A 27,710-nucleotide genomic window follows, 5' to 3' on the forward strand; every position below is an offset into this window, starting at 1 on the left:
TACTGATTCCCACTACTATGTTAGGGACACTAGATACTAATGCAATTGATGATGATTCTCCATGAACTTGAATATACGTCTATATATAGTTGTCATATACATATGTCATTACATACCATTAATATTATTACACATTGTATTTTCTTTGTATAAAGCTATGCTAGAATATTATATACAGCTATTCAGTAACGATCTACTCCAGTATTCCTAAAATACTACTGCAATACTGCAGTATTACAATAATACCATAATACATGATACTATTTCAGTGTTAGTAATACAAAACTTATCAGTGGTAATACTTTCCCATTTGATGCTAGTACACGCATTCATTACACGCCACTTCGTATGACATAGTTGCAGCGATTGTATCATATAGCAAACGTTCATTTTACACGTGCGGTACTGCAAGAGTAAGTGTTAATAGGTAACGAATAATGTGGCGAGATATGGTGGGCGAAAGATTTGTGAAAAACCGAAGAAGTGGCTAATTTGTATGAGGGAAAGGTATCCAGATATCAGAAAGAAAATCTTCTGAGTAAGGATTGTGTAAAAATAGAAGTAAGCAAAACGAAAAAGAAGCTAAATGAAGAACGTGGAAAAAAATATTAATACGAGCTTCTATGGAAATGGGAAACTGTCTTGGAAACAGGCGCTAATGATAAGGAAAAAAACAAATTTGAGAAATGAAATGGAGGAGCAAATGCAAATGGATACAAAAAAATATCAAAAGGAACATAGAACCAGAGGTACTATGAAGTACAGTGTGTGTGTGTGTGTGTGTGTGTGTGTGTGTGTGTGTGTGTGTGTGTGTGTGTGTGTGTGTCATTAGGTTTGTGTGGTAAAACAGAAAATCGAACACTTGAATAACGAGTGAATGGATTTCAGGCACTCTATTCTTTTTTGGAACAAGGATGATGATGATGAGGAGGAGGAGGAGGATGGTATACTGTCAGATTCAAATGAACGAAGCGAACTGAATAAAGTAAGATGTTAGTTGGATGACTTGACGCATATATCCAGTTATATCGTTTTTTTTTTTTTTTTTTTTTTTTTAAAGAAATGAAAAACTTTGCCTGAAAAACGCAAGCTGTTGAATGAAGAAACTGAAAAAGATATATAAAACAACATCAACAACAACAAAAATGATAATGATAATAATAATAATAATAATAATAATAATAACAATAATAATAATAATAATAATAATAATAACGTCAATTTTACTAACAATTATAATAACAATAATGATAATGATAATAATAATCAATACAGATGGTATGTGAAAGTCGCATAGAAACAGACATATTATCCCTCCAATTCAGTCAGGATTAAAGCATGTTATTGTAGATAATCGATAAATCCGAATATAGCACGAAGTCAGTTGTTTTGCTGGCCAATAATACACCATTGCTTCTGATCACTCATGCTTGGGCTTGGTGCTTTTACAACAGCGAGTGATGAGGCAGGTGACGGTCTTGTAGGCGAGGTAGGAGATCAGCAACAGGACGGTCACCGTCACCACCACCACCACCAGCCACACATCCACGTTGTACAGCTGGTACCTGCGTCACAACACTGTCTCAGTAACAGCTGGTATCTGGGTTAGAACACTATCTCAGTAACAGCTGGTACTTGCGTCACAACACTGTCTCAGTAACAGCTGATATCCTTGTCACAACAATGCCTCAGTAACAGCTGGTGCCTGCGTCACAACAGTCTCAGTAACACTGATACCTGCGTCACAACACTGTCTCAATGACAGCCGGTCTAGATTTCATTGTAACCTCAGATGCTGATCGTGTTTGTGTCACGTCACTGAATTTTACCTAATGTTGATTCATGTTTTACAAATGAAGTTTTCCAGGACGAGTTGTCCTTATTTAGTATTTGTGGATGCATCAGGTCAAGGTAAGAAGGAGAAATCAACAATACAACATGAGACAGTTGTTAAGTCAACAATACGGTTGGATCCAAATAGATATGAGGATAAGAGTGAAGATACCTTCAGACAAGAAATGTATAACATTTAATGGATATGCTCAGCCCAATACATCAGGTGATCTCATTGGGAAACGAAGTTATACCATTACATTATTTGTTTTCCTTCTTATAAAAAAACAAAAATGCAAGACCAATGGATCAAGTCCATAAACTTTATCTAAAAGAAAAGCCAACAAAAACGAAGTAAATCTTTAAAATTACCTGTAAATAGATCACGAGATTATATGCTCTCCTGAAAGAAAGCCCTGTTAGACGACGGGGAAGAGTAATCAGGAAAATACCTCTTTTGAGATTTCCAAGTACGGACAGAAAAGCAAACAGTAATGGGGCATCACCAATTCTGATGTAGCTTTCAGTTTTTTTTTTTCTTCATTTTTTTTACGAACTCGGGGACACGACTATGGAATGACTCGGTCATCTATAGTAACAGACATAATATGCTTGAAAATGAAGATTTTTTTTCAGAGAAAAGACGAGCCAGAGTGAAATGATGGCTGACACGCTAGATGAAAAAAGAGAAAGTCCTCGTTTTATGTCAGGGATGCGTTACAGGTCACCACAGCTTTTTTCATATAGCCATTATTGTAAACTTGAAGAAATTAGATTTTAAAAGCAGCAATATACCTTTAATAGGCAATCTTATTTTTATATAATTTACTACAAGCTTTATTACAAACAATGGACATTAAAAAGGCGACATATAGGGTTGTGTGGACAAGCCTCCAGATTTTTACATTAATTTCTGAAGCATGTGAAGATGATAGAACACGTCTGGCTTTTCTGTGTCGTTGCTGAGTACACTCTGTGATGTGGGATACAAGATGGTCGTACAACAGGTTTTCCGTAAATGATTTGTTTCCACGTATACGCTTTGAATTTAATGTTAATACTTTGTCCCTTACTGTAAATTACCTACCATGGCATATGGACGGCAGGGCAGCGGAGGTGGGTGGCACCGCGGTGTCTGATGACGTACTCGACCCAGTAGGTTGTCCAATCCCCCGGCGACATTGGCTGGTCACGCATCACGCCCGACCGACGTTTAACTTCTGTTAATGCTCTGATGTACCGGGGAAAATATGGATAAATCAGCTTTATCCAACATTTTGTTAGGTAAGTAACCCTCACAAGGTGTTCAAACCTACTTTTGAGTGTGAGCTAACTCTCCCTCTGGATCTTTTCAGTACAGAGCCCATATTATAATTAATATAATAAAAAAAGGCGCATTTATACTATTTTTTAATGCCTGACAGTGCAGCACACAAACGGTATGTGCAGGGAAGAGTGGAAAAGACCATGTAAAGACGACTGAATGAATGGGGGAGGGTACCAAATGCAATTTGGATGAGGCAAGCAAAACAGCTAGGCGACTTAATATCACATGACGACTGAGCCCTGAGAGAGTTAACTACTGATGATAATTATATATCACTTCCATCTCTAATGCATCTGAACATTAATCAGTATAGTTTTTTGCCGCTGTTATTACAGAATATATTAGCTACAGTTTTTAAATCAAATTTTCTCCTCACTTCTATAGTCTGACTCGAGTCTTGCTTTTGTACTATAGCTAAAAGTTAGAGTCTGAAGACCACAGTTCGTCCACCTTAACTTGGAGGAGGTTTTTGTCATTTTGCAGCTTTTACCCCTACGTCAGTGCCAAAATAAGAAAATACTACGGATGTATAACGTTTCCATTGCACTTCTTCGTAACCAACAACTTATACTAGTGTTATTTTGTTTTACACAGCTCAGCTATTAGAATACAGAGATGGCAGTTTTAGCCATGATAAAATGGACTGGCTATTAGGAGAGGTGTTATGATTCTAACTGACCTTGTGTCGCTGATGATATCCAGAATGGTGTGACGTAAGAGGTCAAAGGTCAGGTCCTTCCAATTCAATGTGCGACCCCACCCTTCGCGCTGAGCATGATGCATATTGTACTTCTGGTCCACGTACACGGGGAAACCCAGCACTGGGACCCCATGGTAGGTGGCTTCCTGCAGGCTCAGCAAACCACCGTGTGTCAGGAAGAGTCGCAGCCGAGGGTGGCCTGCCAAGACATTTGTTCCTTAACCTCCTTTGGCCCGAGAACCTCACTTCTGGTGTGTCATTTATTTTTTATCCGAGTTCCTGTCAAACGCTTTTATTCGATTGTTTCGAGCCCCACTGTAGTGAAGGTGTAAATAACGGCTATATCCAGTCCTCCAAATCGAAAAGCCTCTCTAAAGGTGAATAGAATCATTTAGTGAGTGAAAATTTACGCTAAAAAATATCTGTTGATTGAAGTGTTTAACATCGTTTACCTTTAGCACGTAATTACCCTTCACTTGACAGTGTCAGAGGAGGGGAGCATTATTACTGGGATCATCAACAATAGGTGGCAAAGAGATTTCGTTTCCGGGGCAAATCTTAAAAAGTATTAAATATTGTGACATGAAATTTCACATAGCCATGTGTCTTATAGTGAACTGGTTGCATTTGATAGGTAGAATGCTATGTCTTAAGTAGTGTTTTGAAAAAAAAAAAAAAAAAAAAAAAAATCCTCTAAGACTTCAATGCGACCTGCGCAAGGAATCTGAAGACCCCAGGGTATACCCTCCACCTAACAAAGTCAGAGGAGGGTGTTGTTATCAAGTTTTAATGTCTCTGTGTTATACAGGGGAGGGGGAGGTGAGGGCCGTTATGCTCTTGGTTAGGTGTGCAGGGACGTGGGGGGTATGTGTTTGGTCAGATGGAGGGTTGCAACATCGTAGCATTGCTTATGTGTGTGTGTGTGTGTGTGTGTGTGTGTGTGTGTGTGTGTGTGTGTGTGTGTGTGTGTGTGTGTGTGTGTGTGTGTGTGTGTGTGTGTTTTTCAATATTATTGCTGTTATGCCAGTATGTCTAAGTGTTCTTACTGTGCATTTTAAATACAGTATCTGTGTTGCCTCTCCAGTGTCATTTGAACCCTGAAATCATCCTAATCAACAATGTGTGTAAGAATTAAACACACTGACCGAGCACATCCTGCTGGGGAAGCCACTTGCTAAGCCGTACGTTGGGCGGGAGTCCCTCCATGGTCTCCTCGTCCCACTTCCACAGGACTCGCTGCTCCAGCGACGAGAACACCTTCAGCAGCACCAACCGTTGCCTGGCAACACACACACGATTAGAAAATGTTCACTTATCCTTAAATTTCAGATTCTGATACACAAGCATTGTTTTATTATAAAATCCTTATTGTTCAGTACATTGTGCGTGCTCAATCCTCACTCTAAGTTAGGTGTTAATACTGTCTGATAATACGAGTATGATCAGATCTGCGTATGTTTGTATGTTTAACAATATAAGTATTTTGGAGTTCCCAACTGATGACACATTAGTATATTGTATTTCTCATATGATTCTTTTAGTACAATGAGGAAGCCCGCGTGAAATGAAACAATGTGAGTTTACTCATGCCATCATATCCCTAGGAGAAAGTCACCACCATGTCGCTACTACTACTACTGCTACTATTGCCTTCATTCAACTTTCCCCTAAACAGTTATATAACAGTACAAATGTAAAATATGTGAAGACTGGCTTCAAGAACGAATTAGGCGGTGAGAGCGAGGTACTCACTGTTTCGGCATGTCTGAGGGTTTCACCACGGACCCCAGGCTGAAGTAAATGAAGCCCGCAGCGCCTGAACCAGCTGCCCACTCCTCCAGGTCCTTTCATAAGAGATAATCTAATTAAGTTTAGACATTACGAGTAGTAAAGGAAGAAAAGATAAATGTGGAACTGACGCGTAGTAAAGAATGAGGCAATATAAGCAGTAAATGATATTTTTCCGTAGTTTACCATTCCAAGGTATTAGCACGAATAATGCACATGAAACATTCAGGCAGATTTATTCTCACCTGTACTGAGCCACGCTACACATAATGTGTTATATGACAGGTACACAAAATTCGGCAATGAAACTTTGATAATAGCTCTCAGTTAATAAAGTAGTATTGTGCATTCTACAATTAGCAGATGGAAAAGGCAGAAATTAGATAGGAAAATGTTGAGTAATACAAAAAATGCTGTAGTTGACAAATGTGCTTTGTTAGGGAAATTATATGCATCAGCTTCAATGGTCATCCACGAAATATCTCACTTCTAATGCTAAGGAACAACAAATGTCCGAGTCGATTTTCTGGGAGTGTTTAACAAAGAAATTTTTCTCTCATAAAATTCTATTTGCTCTGGTCCATTGCACAGCTGAATTTAAGAGGAATCCCATGCCAACAGGGAGGGACAGTCTTCATTGCACTGTATATCATGGTGTATATTCGCAGTCAGTAATATTAATCCACCTTCTTCTTCCCCCCTCTCCCCCCCCCCCGTATGCAATGCGTCTGTCTACTAGCAAGTCGTAGTGGAGTGGGAGGGTAGGGGAGCGGGTAGCATGTATGGGGAAAAGATGTGGTCGGTGGTTGTGGGGAGAGATGAGCGGTGGAAAGGGGCAGTGTGAAGAAGATGGTGGAGTAAATGATGGGGTATGCGATGTAAAGTTGGGCTAGTAATTATGTGTTCTATCTTCCCTTACTCAGGTCGAGGGGTATGAGCTATGAAATTTGGCTGTTAATGCCCCATTGACGGCGATTTTCTGTGCAAAGAGATGTTGGCAAACAATTACGCTCTGCACATATTAATAAGTTAATTTGGATGCCATTGTCCAGAACTTATTCAGTTCATTTTTGTTCAGTAGCAAAATACTATTAAATTGGATTGCTCTGAATCTGTCAAATTATACGATTCCTAAAACAGCTACTCTATGACATTAGCTTCGAGCTAAAACTCAGACATTTTGCCTATCGTGATAAATCCAGCGAAACTCTGACTTCTACCCCTCGTCCTAAATAAGGGAAGGTGTTCCACATAACTACCATCTCCATTTTACATCTCTTGTCTGTTGAAGAATAGGTGAAAGAGAAATGACGTCCATTGAAGATTGGGTCGATGATACAGAAAAAGGAAGTTGAAAGAAAGTAAGGAAGGTAGAGATGAGGTCTGTTGAAGAGTGAAATAACGGAAGAATGATAGCTGTATAGAAACTGAACGATACAGAAAAAGTAGGTGAAGTAAAGGTAGGAAGATGGAGATGTGCTGAGAAATGTTTGAACATACGGATGTTACCTGTGACCAGTTATTTGGTCATATTCTAAGTGGCCTTGGAGATATCGTAACGCAGATTCTTTTGTGATTTATTCTGCACACTCACTGCACTCAGTATCCTTTTGTATTGTACTGTTACAATGTCTGCTGACATTAAAAGATATCAGTAACACAAAAGGGAGTGTGGTGAAGAAATAAGCAAAATAGATCACTAAAGGAAAATGTAATAAGAAGCCTCCTATGCCGCCTAAAGTACCGCCCATTAAACGACGTAGCCAAGTAAATGACTGACCGGTGGGAGGGGCTGTGAGGGGCGACAGTGGATGCCCCCAGCGTGGACCACCGTGGGCGTGTATGGCAGGATGGGGTTCTCCAAATTTCTCACGCTGGAACAAATAATTAACACTTTCATTTTTGGAGTATGCCGGTACACTCCTCTCCAACACTATTTTTTTTTTTTTTAATCTTCGAAGTTTCTAACTAATGGCACATACCAAACCATGTAACATAGGTTGATTACAAAGACGCTATTCACCATGATATGAAGAGCAGAGTGCCACTAAAATCACAGTTTGTAAACTAAAGAGATATTCTGGACGTTTCGAAAGCAAATGTTTTCTTTAGCTGCACAGAGTAGACTGGGGAGAAGAAGGAAACAAAATCAGTATTTACCATAGATCTTAGCCAAAATGCAGGATAAACATGTTTCCAAAGCAGTGATAATGTTTTTCGTTTTTTTTTTTTTTTTATAGTTTAATTACTATTCTTAGTTTGGTTGTGAAACGTGTGATGGCTAAATTAGTGAACACAAAAGCACAAACAACCTTATACACATGTGAAGCCAAAGCATGTTCGTCAGTGAAGTACACACAAGAGTACAAACAACTTATTCACATGTGAAGCCAAAGAATGTTCGTCAGTACAGAACCGTCCCCCTGAGACAAGAACTGGATTACCGTAAGGCGTGGGGATGGGATGGAGATAGGAGGTACAATCAGAGATAGAAGTTTACCTAATATTTCACATCCTACTTTTCACTTTCCTCTGTTGGCTGAGACACATATGGAGAAAAAGGCTTAGCATATTTCTTTACTCATAGGAGACTGTCTTTAATATGATGTGTCAAGGAGGAAAGTGACTGAAATGTAAGTGTAAAAAGTCGGTGGAATAATAGGTGAACTTTTGTCCCTAACCGTACCGATAGCAATGTAATCTAACCCAACAACATTACACACAGGCATCATTACTACTGCACCTTGTCTATGGGGGGAACTTAACCTCTTCAGTACGATGACAAAATTTTATTCCTGTTACTTTCATACGAATTAAATGGCTAAGGGGACACCTCTTGTAGTGATGGTGACGAAGACTGTCTCTAACTCCACCAATTCTAAAAACCTCTCCCAAGCTGAATACAATCGTCTGAAGGCAGCAAGAATATAATTAAACATACGTAATCAGATTGAAGGAAATAACCACATCTGACATCATTACTGGATCTAGCATAACATCTCGTCGATTAAGTTAAGGTTTTTCTTCTGTTATACGTATGCAGATTCGAAGACTAATCGTTTTTCAAAATTATCACATTTCATAATCGCTTCACTGGAAAGTGTGGCTTTTGGTTTCAGTCAGTAGTATATGACTAGCTTCACTTTAATTAGCTGATAAAATTTAAGTAATTATTTCCATTATATCCACCTCCAACCAGCTATGGTGGACAAAAAGCAGTGGAGTGTAATAAGGCGATATGTTGTACTAACATATGACTGACTTCACACTAAATTAGCACATCAGTCAGTTACCTTCGCACTGAGTTGTAGGATGAGGACTTAAACACAGCCACTCCAACCCAAGTTTTACATGCACTTCTCAGCCAAAACACGGCTTGAACCTGTGAAGTAGACCTGTCCTCCCCCCTTGTCAGGCGTGTGTAACCTGGCCTCTACAACATACATACATACATACATACATTCATATATGCAGTAGTTAAGAAGACCGTAAGTTTAAATGCGTGGAACTGACTTCATTCTAATTTACTTTTTTCATGTCCATCTACAGCACACCCATTGGGGAATGATCCCAACAGCCTTCATAGATCACTTGGCACTTAGCACTAATATCCCTCATCTCCGTTATGGCATGCTGGGGATGTCACATTCAGATATGATATTACAACAATATTATACCGGCGCACAAAGGGCGAGGGAGTGACTAGTTTGGTTTGGTTTACATGTCTGTCTGACTTTCTCCGTCCGTCTGTCTGCTAGCAAGATTATGAAAGAGCCACTGAATGCAGCTGCACCAAATATGGAACTATGACTGAAGATCATCAAGGAGCAAGTGACTGAAATTTGACCGAAGAAGGTCATAAACCAGGAGTTAAGGGCAAAGTCAGCCCAAGGATTTTTTATCCGATTAAGATTAAAGTTTAGTGGAAGTGTTGAGGGTCAGAATAGGATGAAGTGACTAATTTCCGAGAACACTCGATCAAAGGTAAAGGTCACAGGACAAAATCAAATGTTCGGTCCTTCAGCTCAAATGGTTTTAGTTCGATCTGGACCAAAGTTAGTGGAAGGGAATGAGGTCAACCAAGGATGAAGTGATTTTCGAAAAAAAAATAATAATAATAGGTCAAACGTCAAGGTCACAGGGCAAAGTTAACATAAATACTCTTCATCCAATTTCGACTAAGTTTTCTGCAATGGTTGAGAGTCGAAATAAAAAGAAGTAATGCGAAGCTGTGAGCAACCGGTTGCAGGGCATGGTCACAGATTCAGCCTTATATTTCTAGGAGCGTACTGTATGTTGTACTTCGTAAGTGCCTCTGTTTGCTGGGAATATTTCTGACATTTTGGTGGGACTGTATGAAAACTCAGTGAACATACCGACGTCGATTTCAAATCAACAAAGTGTTCTATACAACATTAGGGATGAAATCCACGACCACATTGTATCTGGTACACTGCTCTATCCACTTCATCACCATTTCCCACTAACATCCACCTGCACCCCGTCCACAGCAGCCTCCACTCTATTTCATTGTCGCCCCAACCCACCTGTTCAAGATCATGAGGCTCGTGTTCTGTCGCATCTCAACCAGCGAAGGCACGTCATCCGGACACAGTCCTTTCGCCCGACAGTCCTTCTCAATTCTGGGGACAAAAATACATTACATGGCTCAATGACCTTCGTGTAGTTTTCATTCATTCATTGCCAGACGCCATGTATCCCAAACGGGGTGGCCAATGGCTTAGAGTTAATTGTTTTACAGGGAGGGGCACTAATCCTCCACCAACCCCACTTGACACGTAGGGATGAAAGAGAGAATAGAATCGATCTCTGAACCACCCGTATACAACGCACGAGTGTTACCAATGAGCTACAGAGAACCCTCGTGTAGTCGACTGGTAAAAATCTAACCTTTCCTCTCTTTGTCTTCAAAGAGCCATGTGAATAGGAAAAAAAATAAACGTGGAAAGTTAACAGCCAGTTCCATAATATTTACCCCCTTGCGAGGTGGACATAGACTCCGAACAGCTACTGAAATCATCATCATGTGTTTTCATCCTAGCCTCTCTTTCGCACTATTACATGGGGTGGGCAGGATTCAGAAGCAGGAGCAGGAAGGAGCAAAGCAGGAGAACTATCACCATATTATGACAACCTGGATTCTGAAAAGCGAGAGGAACTATTGCAAACTGAAAACAGGCAATAAAATACGACAATGAATACGACAAGAAACCTAAGAATGCCTATCTCAATAATGAAAATCGAAAGAAAGTGCCTGGAGAAAAAGAAAGTGATCATGGAGTTCAAATGGCGGTGGAATAACATAAGAAAACAAGCTACAACAAACCTGAGAATTGAAGAGTAAAAGGAAGTGATCATGGGGTAAGAGAAAGTGACCTTGGAATGAGAAAAGTGGTCGTGGAGTGGTCGTGGAGTGAAACCCGATGATAAATTACGACCACCAGTCTGGGAATGTCAACAGATTTTGAAGAGTGTGAAGAGAGGTCGTAGAGAGACAGAGGAAGTGGTCCTGCAGTGAAAGATCCTGCAGTAAGAGATCCTGCAGTGAGAGACAGTGGTCGTGAAGTGACATCAGATGATAATTTACGACCATCAGCCTGGGAATGACGCAGTGGATACTGAAGATGAGAGGAAAAGGTAGCAGAAAGGAGGGGAATGGTTGTGCAGTGAGAAGAGCTTGTGCAGTGAAAGAAAATCGTCGTGGAATTAGAGTGAATGAAGAAGTCGTGCAGTGAAAGAAAGTGGTCGTGGAGTGACAGGGAAGAGGTTGCACAGTGACAGAAAGAGGTTGCGCAGTGAGAGAAGTGATCGTGCAGTGGGAGATGTGATTATGCAGTGACAGAAGTGATCGTGCAGCGAGAAAAGTGATCGTGCAGTGAGAGAAAGTGGTCATGGAGTGAAACCAGATGATAAATTACGATCACAAGCCTGGGAATGACGAAGTGGATATTGAAGTGCGAGAGGAAGTAGTCGTGTGTAGCGCTGATCAGCCTGCCGGTGAAGGTGAGGGGGTAGGGCAGGTCGAGGACGTAGCTGGCGGTGAGGGAGGAGAACTGCGGGTTGATGGCCATGTCTGCGTAGGTCCCCATCAGCACGTTGGGCATCACGGCGATCAGCGGAGCCTGGGGATGTATGGGAATGATTTATTTTGAAGAACCGAGAGAGAGAGAGAGAGAGAGAGAGAGAGACGTTTGTGTGTGTGTGTGTGTGTGTGTGTGTGTGTGTGTGTGTGTGTGTGTGTGTGTGTGTGTGTGTGTGTGTGTGTATAGGAGAACAAAGGACATACAGATAACGGGAAGCCTATTGGTCTATGATGAAGTTATCTGTTGGAGAAATAAGTTAGTTCTACGAAGACCTAACTAACGTGTAAGAGGAAAGGATAGGAAAGTGTGTGTGTGTGTGTGTGTGTGTGTGTGTGTGTGTGTGTGTGTGTGTGTGTGTGTGTGTGTGTGCGTGCGCACCGTTTAGATAAGTGGCATCTGGATATGCAAGTTAATTTAGATTGGGTACTTTGTATTGCCCACATTTAAAAGTCATTCTCGATACCCCTGGATTATTTTCTTCGAATCAAGAGCGACCCCTAGACATGAAAGAGGTCTGGAAATATATCCATTAACATCGTTAGTATAATGATGGATTTTAAAGTCATTCTTACTATATACGTGCTGCAGCAACCAGTTTGCCCAAGCCTGACATGGGCAGGCAGCTCGGTTATACACGATGTGTAGGACTACATAATAGATAGATAGATAAATAGATAGATAGAGAGACAGATAGAAGCAGGGAGTCAGATGATGAGAAGGTGTTGTATCTGCGAGAATCGAGCAGTGCTAAACATGCTTACACACTCTTAACACTGAGGAAAGCTGACGACAGCGGCCAGTAAGGAGATGATGCAGTTAGCTGTCAGCAGTCCTCTCGTGAACAAAGATCTGGTAACCATGCACACACATATACACACATACTCACACACAGGCTCCTTAAGCTTTCCATCCACGAGGAACACACGTGACACACCCCTGCTACACCAGATTTTAGGAAAGAGAGAGTAGAAGAGACAAGCGACCCTAGAGACAGGTCACGGAAGAAGGGCTTAGCGATTTAAGAGAGAGAGACAGATAGCGAGACAGGAAGGTAGCTACCCGGGACTTATATTCGTTCCGTGTGAGAGACTTGTTAATATTTCCAAGACAAATAAAAATAGTCCCATACTATTCTTTACCTCCCCTGTCACTACATGACATTTGGTGGGGAAGCTACTACAAGATATAAAAGCCGCTCGACCACAAGTCTAAAATATACTTCTCTACAAGTAACTACAAATGTCATTTATGACAGATGAAGCTGTTTTTACAGGTCCTACGGGGCATTGATCCGTCAGGCTGAGGAACGCCATTTTCCGTAAATGGAGAAGTGAGTTCCCTCTTCCGCTATTGTTTCTTTCATGGGTACAGATGTGTAAGGTTGGGAGTGCATGATAAAAAATAAAATATGTAGAAATTTGTGTTATTGAAGTTGCTGCGTTTGGGTGAGAGAGTCAGTACATTCATCAAGAGGACCTTGACAGGCTATGAATATTCGTGAATACAAGTCATAAATCAGAGAAATTACCAATATGCCGGGAATCGAACCCAGGACTCTCAGGTGAGAGCCAGGCAGCATGCTGGGTTCGATTCCCGGCATATTGGTAATTTCTCTGATGATTTTTCCTGTGTAAAAATACAGGTTCTCTCTACAAGGCAAAAAATTACTGCACGATTTTATATGACTACCTCTGGGTGAGATTCGAAAGACTGATAGGCAGACGCGATTCCGACCTGACCACAAGAGCCTTCGATTTGAGTGTGAATTACCTTAGCACACCAAGAACTATATTGTGTTAGTTTTGAGCTGACGATGATTCTTAGCCTTTTTCAGGACAGTTATAGCTAAGTGTAGTAAGACTGGATGGTCGATCTGAGTAGTAACCAAATAGACTTAATTTAACTCATAACTACAGTAAATTTCATCGCATTTCCTACATCCACGACTTGGTTTTCAAGTTTTGGGAGTGGCTAGCTCTGTCAGGCAAAAACAGACCGACAATAACACCACTTACCTTTAACTTGTACACAACAGGCAGCAAGCACTCCCCATTGGCGGTGCCGTAAATCACTGCATCATACTTCTCAGACTGTATCCTCTTAATTTCCTTGGAGGCCAGCACCTTGTAGCAATTCTCCATCATTGTGTAGAACACCGTGGAGAGTATGGAGAAGCGGTCAGAGGTGAAGAGGTTGGGCAGGTGGTGTGAAAGGTCAGCCTCGGCCATGAACACTTCCCTCAGGTTGGGTCGGACGCTGGAAGGCCGCTGACTGGTCACCAACGTCACCTGTGGACGGTCATGTTGTCACACCTTCAGTATGGGGACCACATGGCCTTATTCGCGTTGAAGCGAGTTACGTTTTATTTACCTGAGAATAATTTTATCATGGGTAGAGGGGTTCACCTCTTCAAGCCGAGAACTGTTCCTCTTTTATTCTAGTTAGTATCAGATGACTTACTTCAGTTCAAGAGAGACGTTCTCGGTTTCCGGGGGTTGGGGACAGTCTCAAATAATCTCGTCATCTTGAAAACGTTTTTAGTTTGGCTAACGACAGACGCCTTTATTAAAAGCAGAAGATAGCTTCTTCGTTTAAAGAGGCTACTAAAACTCTCCAGTAACCCTTTCTAATACAGGAATGGGCGGAATCAATAATGATAATTTAAAATAATATTACATGTGACTATACTTCCCCCAAATTAAGCTTGTGGAAATGTAACATTTAACCTAATAACTGGCTGCCAGTCACAGCCTAGCAACGTTTCATTATCTTATCATATGAAGGTTTAAAAATCAGTATTCTACTCGAACGAACAAATGAAGAATATGATGATGCCGGGGTGCATGCAGTGTGCCGTGACAGGACATACGTGTATTTCGTTTTTGTGTCCCACGCCACTGTTTTATCGTGTTCTACTTTACCACTGACACCTCCAGTCTGACAAGGGTAAAGATGATTTTATAAACGAACTCTTGTGAAATTATTGTGTGAGAACTGGAGTTACCAAATAAAATAAGAAGTGGTTTTTAAAGTAGCCTAACTAAATGTTGTAGAAGATTGGTGTTTGTAAAGTTCGTATGCTGCCCGGCACTGGTTAATCATAGTCTATAATTATGGTCCTTAATTTTCTATTCAAACTATCTCCGGACGACTTTATTCCGTTGCAAAGAGAATTTTCGAACTGGAGAGATTACATGTAGCCTTCATTGACCCTTTCATGACGAGAGGTCCTTTCTGAGTTGAAAAAAAATCATCTTGAGGTAGTAAGAATAAACTATTGCATCACTGCTGCGAAAAGGGTTCGGTATATTGACTGTAGCAAAGAAGCAAAAAGGTCAAAAGTTACTACTACTACATCATTCTGAGTTCCAATACTTTATCTATGTTATCAGCTCATCCTCCTCTACCTGCCAGCGACCTGACTTTTTTTTAAATCTCTCCAAAAGATATCTGGTGCCTTCATTCGCTATTTATTTTAACTACTGTAGTTATTACGATAAACAGCTCAGTAGAATGAATTATGATCAGAAATGTTTCTTTTTTTTATTAATATATGAGGATGAGGTGGAGGGATGGAGTTGAGAGGTATATGAGGGAGGGGGGGGTGAGTTGGGGGGAGGGGAGTCAAATGGTGGGTGACAGAGTGACTTGGAGGCGTTTTGTCTGCGGCCACCCTTTGCGGGATTAGGGCGTCGGGCTATAGATAGATTTTTTGATATTCTGGCTACTAGTCTTAAGTGTAGTGTTTGGTACCTGTAAGAGTGAATATGAAACTACAAAGAAACCATTATATACTCAACCTAAGAAAAAAAAAAAATCTTTATAAAAACAGCCGCTGGTGTCTGGTCGGTTTATCTCCACCGTCCCTTCCCAAACTTCACCATGAGGCAGCGCTACGGTCAGTAATTCATTTACACCCTCCCCTCTGAACTGTCAACCCTCATAAAATCTAGTTATGTTAATCAACAGTAACAATTCATTTATACTGTATTGCCTTAACTATGTCAGACCCAAATAAAATGTGGTTATACTGATAAAAAAAAAAAAGTTCCCAAACATCGTCTCACAGAATCTTTGTCAAACCCTAATGCAACAGATGGCGTTTTCAGCTCTCCGTGAACACTTACTAATGCAGTATCACCCCATTTCAAGTAATCATCATCAGATTGTTTGCTAAATATAAGAATACCTATCATGGAATGTCAGGAGAGAAATTAAGCATAGAAAAATATAACAGAACTGAATATAGCAAGCCACACGCAAACGAATCAGTGTTCGAATTTGCGGGTTGTTTTGGCTTCAGAGCTTCAGCTTTGGGTTGAAGTAAGCTACCTAACGAGTTGACTAGGTTATTCAGATCACTTCTAACGAAGCTGCGGAGGAGGAAGGGGAGTTAGTTGTTCCTGTACTCTGGTGTTTTGTGGTTACTGTAGCATCACACACTTTAAAATAAAAGTTTTAAGACTTTGTCGTAAAAAGGTTAGAGCCTGATATACACAGTATCTAATATTAATGATGATAAGTATATTGGTAATATGAAACTACTGTAGTATATAGTAGTAAAGGTTCCTATGTATAACGTTTGCTCATCTTATGCAGATACTTTAGGATCTTGGTGTTTATTTGAAGCTGGCACTTGATGAGCTGCCAAAAATTCTAGTTAAAGGTGTTTCTTAGCGGGGTAATTTTCCAGTTTATTCCCTATCATAAAAGGAGGGGAGTTGAAAGAAGAGTGAGTGGGACGGATAGTGATGCTGGGGGAAGCTGTATATGGCGTTGATATAATTCAGACTTTTCTCCTAGAACAAGGAGAAAGTAATCACGCTTCATTCTCATAAACCTGGCCTCTGACGACACAGGTATCAAGTACTAAACTAGTAGATGAGGAAGCTTCAGTGCCATTCATCTTTCTAGCTTGTCGTTCAAAAACAGTCAGTGGGTGATAGACTGACAACCAGGTTCCTTGATTAGTTCCTACATCTAAAAAGTCTGGAGTCACAGCCATCATCATCGAAAAATCATTAGCGAGCAAATGAGCGAAAGCCTGGTTCCTAGCGATGCCCCCTTATCTAAAACTGAATTATAACAATCCAGACAATTCTATCTAAGAAACTTTTGTATTCAGAAGTAAAATGAAGATTGACGTGTTGGCAGTGGCTCACAAAACCAAGCTTATGGGAGTTACAATAGCCGCTTAACATCTGGAAACCGTGTTAACTCTTGAATCCCAGTGGCGTCATTTTCATTATTTTTTTTTTCCAAGCAATTTTATTCAACTTAGGAAAGGTCGGTCGTATAGCAGAGGTTTATTAAGGCTACATCTAACAGTAGAGGTCGAAAAGTCTATCCGAAGTCAAGTAAAAACGTCAGAATATGGCAAGACTGAATTGAAAACAAGCACTCGCAGAGTGCAACACCTACACCCTCTAGAATTAACATTGTTTCCGTGACCTTTATTTTTGGCCGATTGTTGTTCTAAAAATCAAATCGTGTCACCCTTGCCTGACCCTAAGCCCTTCCACAAAGTTTAGTTTATGTCTGATCATAAACAAGTTTTACTGCACACACACACACACACACACACAAAGGCCAAAAACAACGCACCCCTGAACTGGCGTGTACGCAGGTATAGAGACGTCCCTGAGCTAAGTGGGTTTAATAAAAGCACATGATATATTGCCAGATGATCACCAGTAATCAGTGGCTTGGGAACTCACTCCATATTTTCCAGACTCTGAGGAGTGTTAGGAGTGTTAAATATTTCTTGACCAGAACTGTACACTGCAAAGCCATACCAGTGTTCATGAGAGCGACCTTGAGTTTGAAGTAGGGTTGTAACTCAGCAGCCCACTTACTGATATCCGTAGTGTTTATCAACAGATATTTTTGACACAATTTCCCCAAACAGTTCATTGTCTGATTTAGGGTTACTTTTCCTGAACAGATACCAGTGAGATAGTTTAATCCTTCACTACACTTGGGACATCAGTAGTTTATTCAGCCTAACACCGGAAGATTTTGTACAACCGAGGGAAATCGTAGCAGTCAAAGTTTTTTCAAAGCTATCTCGAGTTACCCTGTCTTTCGAACTGGTACACCAAGGAATTTTACTTATCCTAACACCAGTCGATTTTGATCAGTCTAGACTCTAGAGTAATCCTAGTAGTAACGGACTTTTGAAAAATTGGGAGTAACTGGTCCACTAAGGAAATTTATTTAGGCTAAAGCTAGACGATTTTCTTGGGTCAAGAGACTGTCAGGTAAAGGACTAACCTCATTAACCCAATGACTGTTCGAACGAGAGAAGCGAGTGAGAACACTACACTTTAGACAAAGCTTGGTATGTAAAATTCTTGCTTCATATGGTTTGTAAAATTTCCCTGCCTGAGGATCATCTAAAAACTGTTTTTTCTTAGCTGCTGACAATTGTGGCATGTTATACAATTTTGAAATCGTCATGAAATTGGCCATAGAAAGTGCCAAATATGGCTGAAGAGCACCTAAAGTATTTCCATCAAGGAAGAAAATAGTATCAAACTATTTCTCAGCTGTTAGTCCAGTCACTGCATGCTGTACCTTTTAGGAAGAGTCATGAATATTGCTTTCCAGTGGTACCAGTCACTTTCCAAGAGAAGGCCAAATATAGAAAAAAAAGAAAAAGAAAATACAAATAATACACCCTTGCTCGCTCGGACATGTTACAGACATGTCGTGTTGACGCCTTTTTCTTCTCTCTCTTTTTATTACTTGTTTATTTTAGCTCTTTCCAGTCTGTTTTATTCAAGTATGAATGGACTTTTCTAACTGGAGGTGTAAAATAGTCGGCATAACCTGTATCAACTATACCAAATGGTTTTTATTTGAAGGTGTATGTGTGTTCATGAGTAGAAAGAACTCTTTAAGAATTCTTTAAGCCTTAGCCTCTTCAGTCCAAAGACGTCTTTCTCATGTTTTACTCTCTACCTGTAGACGATTTTTATATAATTTAGGAGAGTTTTTGCGATTAAAGAATGAATGTGGATTACACTTAACCCCCAGTGCAAGAAATTTAAGATGAACAAAATGGATTGGTGATTACAAAAATAAAATACAAAATTACGTAATCGAACTGAAGGGGTTAATTGAGTCAGTGTAGTGACACTATATTATATTCTTGCTGGTAGCGGACGATCTCCTTCACCTTGAGGAGGGCACTCTGATAGTCAAAGCCCGCGTTATTCTAAAAATCTTCCGAAGCTTGATTAATCGTCTAGAGATGGCAGGAATAAAATGGTTACTGCACTGAAGGAGATAATAATTTCTTGTATTGTATATTACTTCTATTTTTTTAATAACGACATCCAGAAAATTATACAAGAGAATATTAGCTCCTGTGCAATAATGTCTTTTATTTTAATCTTGTCATCACCAAACACTTTTACTTTGTTAAGGAGAGACTGTTTATGAGAGACTTTTCAAACTGGAGGAGTTAGATATATTTATGTAAAGAAAATATAAACAGTAACATTTACAGCCAGTTCCATTACACCATTTTGAAGATTTTGGGGCCCGAGGCTGGGGCACAACATAAGAGAAAATGATCAGCTTTAGCCATCGGTTATCGAAAACCCTCCAGCCGCCTCAAGGCGATTGTTCGTATAACTTTACCCTCACCCCAAATATTGTTCGAGACCACTAACTCACCGAAAATTTATCATAATCATTCTAATCCTTTCCTATTCTCTCACCTAAGAATGGGTCAGATAGGACTCAGAAAATAAGAAAGGAGAAAGCAAGAAAGAGGGAGTCTACAGTACAGATTTGGGAGGTATTTTCTTTTACAAATGCTCTTCATATGCACCAGTCAGAGAGTCAATGCATTGATTCAAGTTAATAAAGGGATGCCACATCTTTGTCAAACGTTTCTTCCTACATGATTCATCCAAGCAACTCGAACCACTGTCACTTCCCTATTCTCATCAACCTCAGCACCTTGCTAACTTACACGTTCATTATGTCCATTCATCATCTTTATGGTATACCACACATCTTCAAATTTACAGATACCTCAGTATTACAGGACAGTAAATCACGGCTTGAAAGTGTATAGTAGAGCTGCCTGTCCATGCCAGGCGTGTGTCAGCCGGCCATTACAATACAATACCACTTTATTTACTTACGTTCTCTCTGTGGAGTAGACTGTAGCACCAGTCGAGCAGGGCAGTACTCCCGAGGTGGATGGAAAGCTGATGACAGGGAGTGCTGGAGCTCCCGTTTCATCAGCCCTCAGGACTAGTTCCTGACCATCCCCCTTTGCTGAACTTTTTCAGTGTCTCAGTTACACAGAGAGTAGGCCAGCATGCTCTCCAGTACAAATTTCTCTATCTATCTTCACCAAACTACATGCACAGTACACACTACACTTCCTACTCAAAACTTACCAAAATGGCGTCAATTCACCTAGCCTCGGAGTCCCCAGGGGGGGGGACCATAAATGCCCCCGCCATCTGCCCCTCTCCCGGTGACGACTCGAGGTGCCTGGAACCACTGTCTGACTCTCTTCTTCTTCATTTCTGCAACATTCGCGGCCTTTCATCTAACTTTCGCTCTGTTGAGCACCACCTCTCCTCCTCTAAACCTCACCTTCTTTTTCTAACGGAGACTCAGCTGTCTGAGGCAACTGACAGCAAACCCTTTTCTGTATCCTCCTACTTTCTCTATACTCATTTCAAAGCCAAAGGTGGCTGTTGTGTATACATACGCAACGACTTATCTTGCTCTCGTGTTCCTGAACTTGATTCTTCTGAATTCTCCACTCTCTGGCTTCTGTTTCCTGTCATTCTCTGACTAAATATATCTGTGCTGTTTACTTATCCCCTAATTCTACTGACTATCAAAAATTCTTCGACTATCTTACTTCTACGATGGAACACATTCTGTCCATTTCTCCTTTCTCTGAAATCTCCATTCTTGGAGATTTCAATGTTCACCACCACCTTTGGCTCTCCTCTCCTTTCACGGATCCATCTGGTGAACAAGCCTACATCTTTTCTATCCTTAATGACCTAGAGCAGCTTGTACAGCACCCTACCCGTATCCCTGACCGCCTTGGAGAGAGCTCCAACATACTTGACCTCTTCCTCACAACTAATCCTTCAGCTTACTCTGTTAATCTTTTCTCTCCGTTGGGCTCCTCCGATCACAACCTTATTACCTTAACCTGTCCTATCGCTCCAGTACGGCCTGCGGACCCTCCAGGGAAACGTCGCCTCTGGCATTTTGGAGCTGCGGACTGGGAGGCCCTCAGGCAGTACTTCTTTGATTTTCCCTGGAATGATTATTGCTTCCATGGCCGTGAGCCATCTGAGTGTGCCTTGCGCATTACGGAGGTTATTCTCTCGGGCATGGAAGCATACATTCCTTTCTCATATCCTTTGACTAACGCAAGAAAGCCTTGGTTTAATCACGCTTGTTCTAATGCTGTCCGCAACAAGGAGAAGGCCTACAAAAGGTACCGGAGCCAACCCACCCCTGAATCACATAATCTTTACGTTTCTGCCCGGAATCGTGCTAAGTCTGTTCTTCGCTCTACTAAAAATAATTTCATCCATACTAAATGCTCTCAACTCTCCAACTCGAATTCTTCCCGCTCCTTCTGGCACCTTGCCAAAAATCTTTCTAACAACTTTACCTCATCATCCTTCCCTCCTCTTTTCTACTCTGATGGTTCTGTAGCTATTTCTTCTACTGATAAAGCAGATCTCTTCGCACAGACTTTCTCCTCCAATTCCACCTTAGACGATTCCGGTGCTGTTCCTCCATCACTTCCCCCCTCTGACTTCCTCATGGCTGACATTAAAATTTCTTCAGTTGATGTATTTTCTGCCATTACTGGCCTCAGTACTAACAAGGCATATGGGCCTGACGGGGTCCCTCCTGTTGTTCTCAAAAACTGTGCTTCTGTGCTTACACCCTGCCTAGGCAAACTATTTCGCCTATGTCTGTCAACTTGTACCTTTCCTTCTTGCTGGAAGTTTGCTCTCATTCAGCCAGTCCCAAAGAAGGGTGACCACTCCCAACCCTCCAACTATCGTCCAATTGCTTTAACGTCCTGTATTTCAAAAGTTTTCGAGTCAATTCTTAATAAAAAAATTTTAAGGCATCTTTCCTATCACAACCTTCTTTCCGATCGTCAGTATGGGTTCCGTCAGGGACGCTCCACTGGCGATCTTCTCACCTACCTTTCAGACTCCTGGTCATCCTCCTTTCGGGACTTTGGCGAAAGCTTTGCCATTGCACTTGACATCTCAAAGGCTTTCGATCGAGTCTGGCATAAATCTTTAATTTCCAAACTGCCCTCCTACGGTTTCTATCCTTCTATCTGTACCTTCATCGCTAGCTTCCTTTCTGGTCGTTCTATAGCTGCTGTCGTAGACGGCCATCGTTCTTCTCCTAGATCTATCAACAGTGGTGTTCCTCAGGGCTCTGTCCTATCACCAACTCTCTTCCTTTTATTCATCAATGATCTTCTAAGCTGTACATCTAACTCTATCCACTCATACGCTGATGACTCCACCCTTCACCTTTCCATTCGGTTCCACGCAGAACGCCCATCTCAACAGTTACTTCCAAAGAAACAAGGGATGCAGGGCTATGGCACACCTAATGTCCTGACTTGGCTCATATATCTCTGACTGGGGTAAAAATAATATGGTTGTCTTTAATGCTTCTAAGACTCAGTTCTTACACTCTATCAACCCGACAAAATCTTCCACAGGTATACCCTAACTAATGTTTAATTATATTCAGATTAATCCTGCATCATCCTTTGAACATGCTTTGGGGTTTCATTTACTCGGGACTTATCTTGGAAAGATCATATTGCATCTCTTGTAAAATCTGCTTCCAAGAGATTGGGTGTGCTAAGCCGACTCCGCTCTTTCTTTACTCCCCTGCACAATTGTTGACTCTGATACATGTGGGTTTTATCCGCCCTCTGTGTGGAGTACAACTCTCATGTGTGTGGGAGGCTCCCCACATACAGCTCTTCTTCACATAGGGAATTGGAAGTCAAAGGCTTTTTCGCTCTCATTAACTCTCACTCCTCTTCACTGACTCCCTTCAACCTCTGTCTCTCTTCGCCGCACTGGTTGCATCTTTATCTACTTTTCTATCGCTACTTTCCTAATGGTCACCAAGCTCCCTCTGAACTGTCTGCTTGCATTCCTCCACCTTCTCACACAGACGCTGGGTTGTAGCACCCGTCTGGCAGCAAACTCTCATCCCTTTTCTGTCCAACTCTCTAATGCAAGAGTTAACCGTTACTCCCCAGTCTTTCATTCATGCAAACAGGTCAGCTCTGGAACTGTCTCCCTCTGTCTGTATTTCCTCCTGCCTATGATCTCCAGTCTTTCAAACGCAGTGTGTCCAGGCATCTCAAAATGATCGGATCTTGAATTTGGCTCTCTATTGTATTTTGTTTTTCTCTTGGAGGGAACTGTTACTGCGGGCTCATGGCCTTTGGTTCCTTCTTCCTCGCATAAAAAAAAAAAAAAAAAAAATGACCTCACCAGAGAATTATATATTCATAACAGAATATACTGTAGAAGTTAAAACCTTACCGAGTGGTTTCTTTCGGCCAGACTCTCTGCGATGGCTTTATAGAAGTTGTTGTGGCTGTAGACACCGACGGGTGTGAGCATAAGTATCCTGGCGGCCTCTGCCTCCTGCATCACCACGGCCGCCACCACCAACGCTACACCTGCTGCACACCGCCACATCTGGAAGGCGCCATATAATTTAGAGAGAAACAATTGGTGGCATTGGAAGATTCGTAGCACCTCATCCTTAATTATTTATATATTAAACACTCATTCGTACGTCAGCTATATCGCATAGGTTTGCATCAGTAACATACAAGGGGGCAATGAGTTGCAAAGTGTATAATTAACTGCTAAGGAAGATAGTCGATCCTTAAAGGCCCGGTCACAAGCGCCCTCGATAATTGCTCAAAACATTATTACTGTCACGGGGTTTTTAAAATATCACTGGGTTTTTAAAATATATGCTAAATATTATTTAATTGATAATAATATTCAATAATATTGCAGAGCAGGGACAATAAATGTCTTGCTAAATCAAGCAACGATTACTTTACGTTGGCCTGCTTCGCACGATTCTCTAAGAACGAGAATTTACAAACTTTCTCGACAGTACGCAGCAGAGACTAATCACTCAATTGCTGTTTATTTGTACTGTAGCCTCTGGAGAAAGTTACTTCACCCCTGACAATAAATAACTAATACTAATAATAGCATCAGGTTCTTGCTGGTGCTTAACTCCTAGGAGGCACAACGGATTTTAAGTTTAATACAAGACTGGCCTAAGTACCAGTTATGAAAGGCAAACGTTTATGCAAGCTAGGAGCTATATGGAAAATAAGCTTAATTGTGGAGAAATGAAACAAGAGTTTACATTACATTAAGCTCAAGGAAAAGAACTGTTAAATTTATTGATTACAAAAATAAGTTTAACGTTACATTTCAGATCAAATTAATGAGATCGCACTCACTCACTCACACAAGAGCTAAATCCTTACGCCTAGGAAAAACACCTTAACTAAGCTCTTAAAACTAGGATAATACAAAAAGGAAATACTAGTCGATGAATGCGGTGTATCACCCAACAAGGGTGGGAGCACTGGGTAACTGTACTAGTGGAGCTTGGGTGCTAGCTGACCTCTCCTCTCACACTTCGGAAGCACAGGACCTCTCTCCGTCACAACAAACACTCGACTGAGTAAGTCGTGGGAAAAAAGGGGAGCACTAGGCCGCATTTTTCTAACGGTCGAGGCAAGCAGGGGCAAACAATAAAGAAACAATAGTATCGCTCAGTAGAGCACTTAGTGACGTGCATTAAATCGGTCACTTTTGAAACAGTGACGAATGTTTTGAAAAGTATACCCCGAAATGGAGAGAGAAACGGTTAACTGAGCGATACACAGTGAGTTTTCCACTAATAGTTCGTGGCTTCTCACAAAAGGGAAATGTCGCGAATTTGATTCGTGACAATTACAAAGATGTTGTCAACATTTTTATGCAAAGAAAAAAGATCCAAAAGCTAGTAACCCACAAAATTGTTCCCTCAAAAATATAAATAAATAAAAAATGTGAAGAAATGATCCATTCATTTCAAGAACTCTGGATATGTCCGCAGCAATGTCCATTGACAAAGTCCATGGCGACGGCTTCAGCATGTTTGAGGCTGACATGCAGTTCATATGGAAGTGTGCTTGTAGCAGTACTTCCAATTTAGTTGACAGGAGAGGATCTGCTCGCTGCGGCTGCCACACGGTGGGAGTAATTCAGTTGTCAATCCTAGCACCTGGTCTCTGGCCACTTTATGATGCTAAGGTTACCTATACCCTATACCGTATTCTGATTACCCTCTACCGTTCTCAGTCGAGCAGCTAGCCAGCTACATTCATGCTCCGCGCAGGAAACGTCCACATTAGGGCTACCAATGTGTTTCAGGACAATGTTACGAACATGTCCACGGGAAAGGTGCATGGAGCATGCACGCGAACTTGTTCAAGACAATGTTTCCAATATAGTCCAAGCGCATGACACGTGTGACCCGGCAGCATATTTCCGTTCTGTATGCTTCTTCGTCTCACCACCGGGAACCCTCAGCCAGGAATGACGCTAGCACCATCGTTCAGAACTAACCATAGGTTTATCTCGAAAATATGCTCAGTGTGTTTCCCAGGCAGTTACACATGTTGACCTAACCTAACCATACTTAACCAAAGTTAACCTATCCCGCTAAGGCTTCTTGGCTTAGGTGGCTGGCTGTGGTATTGAGACGAATGTCCATACAGAACGGAAATATGCATCCGGGCCCTATTACCACCACCGCACCTGCCGCAGTCTCACCTTCACACAGCCACATCTGAAGGGCAGCTGGACCGTCAGTTACGACAGTTCTTGAGATGAGTTGCATTAATCTTACTAGTGGATATTACACAAACCAAGGTGCTGAAGAGAGTTGCCTTTACACGGTCCCACAGCTACAGCTGGACGGCTCTGCTGAGCTACATACTCTGACTTTTGCTTCACTGAGAAGATTTGATTCAAATAATGCCGGTGCTGCCAAGTGGAACTTATAAATACCTTTTTATCTTTAGTTATTAGATAAGTAATCACTCAGAAATCGGAGGCAGTTATTTGGACCATATAAAAAAACTATTTCCCTGCCCTGTCTCATCATTGTGATTCTATTAGCGCCTGTAACAAAAAGGAGGGGTGGTCCTACCCTCAGCAATGTACTCCAGGTCCATATCATTGCTACGTTACATACATGTACATTTACCCTACCATCTGTGGACCGTTCTTAAGTCCATGGGACCGCTTGATGTCCCACAGTTGGTAGGGCGAGGATGCCACCCGTGTAGCCGGCAGGCTTCCCCGGCGCCACAATGCCGAACGGAGCAGTCACTCTGGGGGCCTCCCCCGCCTCCATAAGCCTCTTCTACGCTGAAATTGCAAGATGTTCTGCAATCCCTCCAGAGAAAGTTGCGACAGGCTCGCCAAGGACAAAGGAGTGACTCCCAACCTGAAGGGCTGCTGCGCTTTTACACGACAACATCCCTCGCCAGTTGAGAGTCACCGCCTCAACAGTGGCCGCGGGCCTGGCCGCCCACAGACACGCAGCTTCCTTAAGTTCACACGTGTTATAATACTTGACCTTACATGCATTAGCCGAGTCCAAGGAAGTGTAACGCGCATCGGAGACGACCTGCACATCTAATACACCACTGAGGTCCCCATGTCAACTAGAAGGTCTGGCCGTCTCATTACTGCTCCAGCATGTAACGTTTGTTCTTTCCCGACACGATAGTTGGGATTTGATCGAATTAACTGCCTCTCTAGGGAATCAACGATCCTATCGTGCCGGGCGACGCGGATCTCATTCATCAAGGAGCACCCCTGGAGGACGTGGTTCAAGGAGGGAGGGGTCCCACACCCCCCCCTCACAGCGTAGGTTTGGTCGCTGTATGCCATGCCCTCTTGAATTTCTAACAGGGGTACTCACTAAGCTCCCGCGCAGTTTGACGGCATCCACGTATCGGGATCCGCTGAGACGGTCAGATCCTTCATAGATCCAACGGTGCGAGGTCCAGTGAGCCTGTTGGGCAGCTCCACGAAGGCCTTCACCGTCATACCGCTGACAGAGGTCCAGGACCCATTGGTTCGCCTCAGAGCGGCGATCCTGAAGCCTGACCCCCTGTATGACAGGCCATTGGATCTGCTCCATGCAGTCCATGATGTACTGGTGCTCACTGAGTGACTTAATAATGGGACAAGTAGACTCCTTCAGTCGGTGCAGGCGAGCCGCCCGAAGCAGCGGCACTCGGGTATAAAATGAGGGGACACCAAGTCCACCCCCTGGTTCAAACCCGGCGTGGAAAAAGGCCTTCCAGGGGGGTGTCCTTGGGCCAGATGTAAAAACTTCCCTCACGTGGCTGCCCTTATGCACCTGTCCTAGTCTTGAAGTGTTCCATGGTTATCGCTCCACAGGACAAGCCTGTGGAGGCACCGAGGAGGTACACTACCTTGCTGCTGATGGCCCATAGCTTCTGCTGGGGGCGCAAGGGTGCTGCTTTTATGCGCCCGAGCAATTCCCCCAGCATCTCTCGGTGGACTTTGAGAGAAGGGCTCCAACCCACGTCCACGCCTAGGTACTTGGTGGTGTCGGAGGCAGTAAGCGAGGGCACCAGCCTTCCATCTGCGGTGAGGAACGGGTTGCCAGACCAGATGTACCGTTTGGCTTTTCCGTCCTGCACCACAGCTATTGATTTGCATTTGTCGGGATTTATGGTTAGCCCCAGTTGGCCCAGACGATGAATCGCTGTGTCAACCAGGGCCTGGAGACCTGGCTTGGCGATGGAAGTCAGCACTAAATCATCAGTGAACGCAAA

General features: G+C 42.1%; 1 protein-coding gene across 1 annotated transcript; it reads right to left on the minus strand.

Moving 5' to 3' along the window:
• Positions 1-1,420: 1,420 nt before the first annotated feature.
• LOC145389940 (UDP-glycosyltransferase UGT5-like) lies at positions 1,421-26,251 on the minus strand. The gene is made up of 12 exons (XM_080265052.1): positions 26,153-26,251; positions 24,930-25,073; positions 23,353-23,511; positions 13,768-14,040; positions 11,598-11,791; positions 10,196-10,291; positions 7,429-7,522; positions 5,613-5,704; positions 5,006-5,139; positions 3,840-4,059; positions 2,921-3,064; positions 1,421-1,565 (listed from the first exon to the last, which is right to left on the minus strand). Exons 1-12 carry the CDS (start codon positions 26,249-26,251, stop codon positions 1,421-1,423), a joined length of 1,794 nt encoding a protein of 597 aa, XP_080121178.1.
• Between the last annotated feature and the right edge of the window lie 1,459 nt (positions 26,252-27,710).

Source organism: Coenobita brevimanus, chromosome 14, assembly GCF_032717465.1.
Source record: "Coenobita brevimanus isolate Jiangsu-jjx chromosome 14, ASM3271746v2, whole genome shotgun sequence".
Lineage (NCBI taxonomy): Eukaryota > Metazoa > Arthropoda > Malacostraca > Decapoda > Coenobitidae > Coenobita > Coenobita brevimanus.

What these genes read in the sequence shown, in the direction of transcription:
- LOC145389940 (XM_080265052.1), bottom strand. Translation starts at nt 26,251, where the DNA reads ATGGAGGCGGGGGAGGCCCCCAGAGTGACTGCTCCGTTCGGCATTGTG. An exon ending in CCTCACAGCCCCTCCCACCG is followed by an intron (nt 5,705 to 7,428) that starts GTCAGTCATTTA and finishes CTCTTATGAAAG; the next exon opens with GACCTGGAGGAGTGGGCAGC. An exon ending in GATATCATCAGCGACACAAG is followed by an intron (nt 3,065 to 3,839) that starts GTCAGTTAGAAT and finishes CCGGTACATCAG; the next exon opens with AGCATTAACAGAAGTTAAAC.